This window comes from Heterodontus francisci, chromosome 4, assembly GCF_036365525.1.
Source record: "Heterodontus francisci isolate sHetFra1 chromosome 4, sHetFra1.hap1, whole genome shotgun sequence".
Taxonomy (NCBI): domain Eukaryota; kingdom Metazoa; phylum Chordata; class Chondrichthyes; order Heterodontiformes; family Heterodontidae; genus Heterodontus; species Heterodontus francisci.
Window position 1 is genome coordinate 21,451,254 of NC_090374.1, and position 7,425 is coordinate 21,458,678.

Below are 7,425 nucleotides of genomic sequence, written 5' to 3' on the forward strand. Positions count from 1 at the left end.
TATATAGCAACTTTCAGAACATCCTGAAGAGCTTTACAGCCAGACATTTGAAGTGTAGTCACTATTACAGATGTTATGATGCATGTGGAGAAATGATTGTCAGATCTTTATTAAATGAGGTCAACTTTTGTCTCAGCTATATACTGCATTGAGATTGAGCATTATCCTAGCAAATGATCTAAACTCCCAGAAATTCTTGCTCTATTTATAATGCTGTCTGATGAAAAGAAAGTCTTGCATTTATATAGCACCTTTCATGTCCTCAGGATGTCCCAAAGTGCTTTACAGCCAATGGGCGGGGTGGGGTTTGGGGTGGGGGTGGTGGTCTCTCTTATTATTTTCAAATGTCCTTTTCTCTTAACCTGCAGCCCCTCAGTGGCCCCAGACTCCCAGCTCCAAGCCAAAGAAAGTGAGGCCCTCTACCAGTCGCTATGCAGCGCTTACTGACCAAGGACTCGACATCAAGTCGGCATTCCTGCCTGAGGCTAACCCGATGCATCTTGGCCCTCAATCCAACCTTGTGGAAAGCGATGACCTGTAGCTGAACTCTTGGAGCGAGCAAGAGAGAAAAAGAGAGAGGAGGTATTGGGATTACACACAAAGGGGGAAAAAGTGCCTCTCGTGGCTAGTGACTACACCCATACCATCATTTCGTCAAGTCAGTACACACTGAAAGCCTTTACTTTTTTGAAATATGAATCAATACAGAAACCTTAAGCAGGGGATAAGGTGATGTAATTTTGAACTGCAATCAGGGAGAAGGTATTGTTGGTCAGATAAACATTGGATTGAATTGGATTTGGTGCACGCACTCATTTTGTTACCCATGTCTCACCTTGCATGGCTGGATTATAAAGTAGGTATTTTGCTACACTGTGGCTACATTTTATTATAAATGGTTATATACACATTAGTAAACCGATTATTAAAAAAATATATATCAGATAATCAGCGTCACCAAGTGCCTGAGCTAAAACTATGTTATTCAGGTTGCATCAAGACTTGAGCATGATGTATTCCGATAGTGATAACTCTCTGAGTGGGTTTTGGAAATGTGTTATAATAAAGGGAATGAGGTGTGGTCATTTGTGAATCTGAAGCCAATAATGCATTCTGGGAGTCCTAATTCAGATCTAGCTTTCAACAAACAAGGGAAATTTGATCAGTGTTTCTCCCATAATACAGGAGAAGGCCCTGTCAACTAACAGGGTGGAGATATGTGATGAGGCAGGGAGCCTTTCATTTCATATTGACAATGCAGTCTTTCTCACGCAATTTTCTTGAAGTACTTGTGGTTGTCTTTCCAGCCTTTGCAAGACATTATCATCATCTGTCAGTTCAATCTGCTAAAGGTGCTTGCGGTGAAACTTTTGATGTGGCTTTTGAAAAGTGGAAAGTTAGCCTAATTGGCTGCCAGTGTGCTTAGACTATGTGTATTAGATGGAAGCCAAGTGTGAATTTGGCTACACTGGCGCAGTTTAAGGAGGCTGAGGAATGGTCACAGTTGTAAACGAGTCTGTACCAGAGCAGTTGTGGTGTCTCCCTGCAGTCAAAACTGCCTGACTGATTCTGCCTTCTGGGGGAATAGCAAGAGATCTGCCTGCAGTATTGGATCAAGTTATCAGCAGGTGTGCCACCGTACAGAAGCATTGGGGTGTACGTGGGCAAGGTCATGCACTGAAAAGCAAGCGGTGTCCCAATAAAAACAGGAAGTGTTGGAAATACTCAGCCAGTCTAACAGCATCTGTGGAGAGAGAAACAGTTAACATTTCAGGTCTGTGACCTTTCGTCAGAACGCTGGGAATCGTGCTGGCCTTCCAGTCTCCAGGCCTTGACTAGTCTTACCCCTCTACACCCACCTCACCCTCCAACCTTGGCCATTTCTTGCATGTGTCGCCATGGATTGCTGTCCATGTAGTGATTCAACTTCACTGTAAGGTCATGGGGCCACATTGATGATCATGGACGTCCCTTGTTCAAACTGACCCTGCCTCCAGGTTAAAGTGAAAAAACTGAAAGCACCACGTTTGGGCTGGATTAGGAAGTTGGAGGGGAAGAAAGGGAGGTAAATGCTCCCATTGCCGTAATTCTCTCTGGAAGCTGAAGTTTTAGTTCAACTACAGTGTGTAATTCCTTTTTAAGCACTTTTTTTCAATCACCTTGATCCACGGAAAGTTTGATTTTTTTTTACTGTGCCCCTTGGTGCATTTAGGTTGTTTACTGTGAAGTGAGCTCATTTCAGTCTTAATATAACAGTTGATTTTGGTGGGGTGGGGGAGAGGGAGTTAATTCCTTTTTATCCACCTCTTAGATTTGGCAATAAAATGAGTTTTGATGGCACAGAGAAGGTGATGGTGGTTTGAGTTAGTCAGCTGGGCTGGTTAATGATTAGGTGGATGTGTTGATGTGATGCGATCTTCAACTTGTCTCACAAAATATAGCTCACTTCCCCGAGGCTATTTTTGGTTCTGTTTGGTATCGTGAATCAATGGACACTGATTTGGAAGTACAGGGTTAATCACATGGAGACTGTGGCAGGTGATACAGCTTCCATTGCATCGAAAGGATAATGCTACGTTTAAAATTGGAGTTCGCCAAGGCAATACTTACAGACATACACACACACACACACACCACACACAAAACTCCCAGAATGCATTCCAGGGCCTGAATTTTTTTTTTAAATGGTAAACTGTGAAAACTGCCTTTTAATTGTGATTTGTTTGACTGCAAAGATAATGAGAGCAAACTCAAGGCGGGAACTTGCCATCGAAACAGTTTGGTATTGGGCTCACTAAACGTGCTTGTTCCAAGTAATAAATGGACCACTCAATGGAGCTGGTGGGTACATTGCTGGAGTTGGTTCATCCATACCAAGTGCTATCACCCATGCCCATGTACTGATTGTTTTCCATTTGGAGACCTCAATAACTTGGCCTTGCCTAGGGGGTGAAATCCTAAACGTACCCTCTAAGCCCAGAGGGGCGTTGGATTCATTCAACGACAACTGGACCCAGGGCAGGAAAAGGAGCATGCAGAAGGACATTGGAAGCACCAAGGAAAAAAATGATGGTACAAGGACGCTTCACATTATATCGAAAATGACTGTACTAAAAAACAAAAAATGCACACGTTCATTATTTAAAATATGCAAGCATAAGTGTCTAAATTCAGCTCAGACCTTGCAATTAATCTGCCTTTTTTGTTGTTTGAGATATTCCGTTGAGGGAATTGTTCTTTTGCTATCTGGTACTGTATATCCCAACATTTTAACTCAATATTTTATAGAGATACTGCAAGCCTAGTGCAACTGGTTTCATCTGTTTAGCTAGCGTTTTAAGTAAACATAAGGTTGGCGCTGATGCACAGTGTTGTCCTGGTTAAGAACCCAAATGTGACTGGTACAAACACAGGTACTATTATTGCGACTGATAACACCTTTTGCAATGTCTATGGTTCTTTGAGTACGACCATCTAAGTATCAGCATCAAAATATTTGAATGTGACTTGCTAATATATTTCTGCAAGCTTCACTTGTCTCAAGCTGACAGCTCACTTCCTCAATATTGTGGCATATATTACTGCAAATGCTTTTTTTTCTGTGACCATGTAAAGTTTTTAAAATGCTGCATTTGCTACTTCTGGATTGTTCTGCTAAGATTTTTTTTGAAGGTTTATAAATTTAATAAAAATGCTGGAATAATTTGAGTGATGGTGGATTTTTGATCACCTGCCACACTGACACCAAGCTCAGGCAGGTAGTGCTCCCACAGCCTAAGGTTGGGCTATCTTTAGGTCCCTCACTAATATGGTCATTGTTTAACTATGAGCCCAGATACAGTGTCAGCAAGGAAATGTCCCAATAAGAAATAGGACAAGGAGTAGACCATACGGCCCCTTGAGCCTGTTCCACTATTCAGTACAATCATGGCAGATCATCTGCCTCAATACTTTCCCGCCCACTCCCCATTTCCCTTGGTTCCCTGAGACCAAAAATCCATCTATCCCAGCCTTGAAAATGCTCAACAATGGAGTATCCACCACCCTCTGGGGTAGAGAATTACAAAGGTTCGCAACCCTGAGTGAAGAAGTCTCTCCTCATCACAGTCCTAAATGATCGGCCCTTATCCTGAGACTGTCCTCCCATGTTTTAGATTCCCCAGCCAGAGGAAACAACCTCTCAGTGTCTACACTATCAAGCTCCTTCAGAATCTTATACGTTTCAATGCGATCACCTCTCATTCTTCTAAACTCCAGAGAATATAGGCCCAATTTACTCAGCCTCTCATCATAGGACAACCCTCTCATCCAGTGACCAATCTAGTGAACCTCCTCTGTACTGATCCAAGGCGTATATCCTTCCTTAAACATGGAGATCAAAAATTCCTCACAGTACTCCAGGTGTGGTCTCACAAAAGCCCCGTACAATTGTAGCAAGACTTCCTTATTCTAATACTCCAATTCCCTTGCTTGCTGTACCTGCATGCTAACTTTCTGCTTTCCTTGTACAAGCACACCCAAGTCTCTCTGAACATTAACATTTAAAAATTTCGCACCTTTTAGAAATATTCTGATTTTCTATTCTTCTTACCAAAGTGAATAATCTCACACTTCCCCACATTATACTCCATTTGCCACCTTGTTGCTCACTCACTTAGCCTATCTATATCACTTTGCAGCCTCTTTGTCTTCTGCTCACAACTTATATTCCTACCTAACCATGCAGTTGGATGGCTCCCAATAAAACTTCCTGAAAGTACACCTAACCCTTTGAATTTGTTTCCTTACTTAATATATTTTATCTTTCTATCTCTCTTTTTCTTTATCTTTCTCTCTCTCTCTTCCCTACTCCATGTACTCCAACAACTCGCCAAGTTTCCTTTAACAGCATCTTCCTCCTCTGTGGCCACGATCACAGAAGAGCAGCCCTCTTGCCTGGAATTTGCAGCACCCGAAAAAGGTCCAACTTACTTCAACCATCCCTTACTTCATGAAGGATGGCCCAAAGTGCTTTTCACCCAAATAAGTACTTTATTGCAGTGGAGCTGCTACTATAATGTATCAGCAAGAGCAGTAATGTCGAGGGAACATCATCAGCCCCATGTTCCCCTCGAACATCCTGACTTAGACCTATATTGGCCATTCCTACAATATCCTGGAATTTCCCTACCTAACACAGCTGTGGGTGCCCCATCATGTCAAGGACTACAACATTCCGAAGAGAAGGCACATCACGACTACCACTGCCTCAGGGCAACAACAATAAATGGACAATGGACGATAAATGTTGCCTTTCCGGCACTGCCTACATCCTTAGAACAAATGTGGTTTTTTTTTAAAGAATTTAATCACGCTGGGCTGTTTAAAGGTCACCGGAGAACTGATGGCAGCCCATATGATTTCCCAAAATTTGGGTCTCCACATCGTAGAATCATGGCCCTTGCTCTTGTATTTTGAGAGTAGCTGTTCTCTGTCATGAGTTCAGTGCTGCTGGCATCAGTGCCACTCCTTCAGTACAACAGCGAACACTGGGCAGGACACCAATGGATTAACATCCTCAATATCAGACTCTAAAATCAGGATCAAAGCACAATCCTGTAATCCTTTCCCAAAATTAAGCAATTATATTGTCCTACTCTTCCTTCATCCTTTCTTGCTCCTGATTAATATTCTCGGAGTTAAGTATAGGTTTGTGAGGAACTCTCTCACAGCGACAGTGAGAGGCTGCGTCATCAGCTTACTGACGAGGGAGAGAAAGATTGTTGTTCATTCACAAGTATCGTAATACGGGGTAAATACTGCCAGGTTGACTGTCTCAAAAGAACAAAGAACAAAGATAATTACAGCACAGGAACAGGCCCTTCGGCCCTCCAAGCCTGCGCCGATCCAGATCCTCTCTCTAAACATGTCGCCTATTTTCTAAGGTTCTGTATCTCTTTTCTTCCTGCCCATTCATGTATCTGTCTAGATACATCTTAAAAGACTCCATCGTGCCCGCGTCTACCACCTCCGCTGGCAACGCATTCCAGGTGCCCACCACCCTCTGCGTAAAGAACTTTCCACGCATATCCCCCCTAAACATTTCCCCTTTCACTTTGAACTCGTGTCCTCTAGTAATTGAAACCCCCACTCTGGGAAAAAGCCTCTTGCTATCCACCCTGTCTATACCTCTCATGATTTTGTACACCTCAATCAGGTCCCCCCTCAACCTCCGTCTTTCTAATGAAAATAATCCTAATCTACTCAACCTCTCTTCATAGCTAGCGCCCTCCATACCAGGCAACATCCTGGTGAACCTCCTCTGCACCCTCTCCAAAGCATCCACATCCTTTTGATAATGTGGCGACCAGAACTGTACGCAGTATTCCAAATGTGGCCGAACCAAAGTCCTATACAACTGTAACATGACCTGCCAACTCTTGTACTCAATGCCCCGTCCGATGAAGGAAAGCATGCCGTATGCCTTCTTGACCACTCTATTTACCTGCGTTGCCACCTTCAGGGAACAGTGGACCTGAACACCCAAATCTCTCTGGACATCAATTTTCCCCAGGACTTTTCCATTTACTGTATAGTTCACTCTTGAATTGGATCTTCCAAAATGCATCACCTCGCATTTGCCCTGATTGAACTCCATCTGCCATTTCTCTGCCCAACTCTCCAATCTATCTATATTCTGCTGTATTCTCTGACAGTCCCCTTCACTATCTGCTACTCCACCAATCTTAGTGTCGTCTGCAAACTTGCTAATCAGTCCACCTATACTTTCCTCCAAATCATTAATGTATATCACAAACAACAGTGGTCCCAGCACGGATCCCTGTGGAACACCACTGGTCACACGTCTCCATTTTGAGAAACTCCCCTCTACTGCTACTCTCTGTCTCCTGTTGCCCAGCCAGTTCTTTATCCATCTAGCTAGTACACCTTGGACCCCAAGCGCCTTCACTTTCTCCATCAGCCTGCCATGGGGAACCTTATCAAACGCCTTACTGAAGTCCATGTATATGACATCGACAGCCCTTCCCTCATCAATCAACTTTGTCACTTCCTCAAAGAATTCTATTAAGTTGGTAAGACATGACCTTCCCTGCACAAAACCATGTTGCCTATCACTGATGAGCCCATTTTCTTCCAAATGGGAATAGATCCTAACCCTCAGTATCTTCTCCAGCAGCTTCCCTACCACTGACGTCAGGCTCACCGGTCTATAATTACCTGGATTATCCCTGCTACCCTTCTTAAACAAGGGGACAACATTAGCAATTCTCCAGCAATTAATTTGCTGGATAGTTTAAATGCAAATATGTCTCCCCTTCCCCCCCTGCCGCCCCCACCCCAACTACAATAAGCTTATGTTGATTTGAAATATAATATTTACAGAGCACCTTAATGCATTGTAGAAATGTCACAAAAGGCTATTTT

General features: G+C 43.2%; 1 protein-coding gene across 3 annotated transcripts in view; it reads left to right on the forward strand.

The window, feature by feature from the left end:
* Nucleotides 1-3,693, forward strand: part of palld (palladin, cytoskeletal associated protein) — a 253,894-nt gene extending 250,201 nt beyond the window's left edge. For all 3 annotated transcript variants that reach the window (XM_068029263.1, XM_068029264.1, XM_068029265.1), the window contains one exon: nucleotides 369-3,693. In XM_068029263.1, the coding sequence (XP_067885364.1) occupies nucleotides 369-541 (173 nt within the window). In that variant the 3' untranslated portion in view covers nucleotides 542-3,693. The remainder of the gene's footprint in view (nucleotides 1-368) is intronic.
* Nucleotides 3,694-7,425: the final 3,732 nt, after the last annotated feature.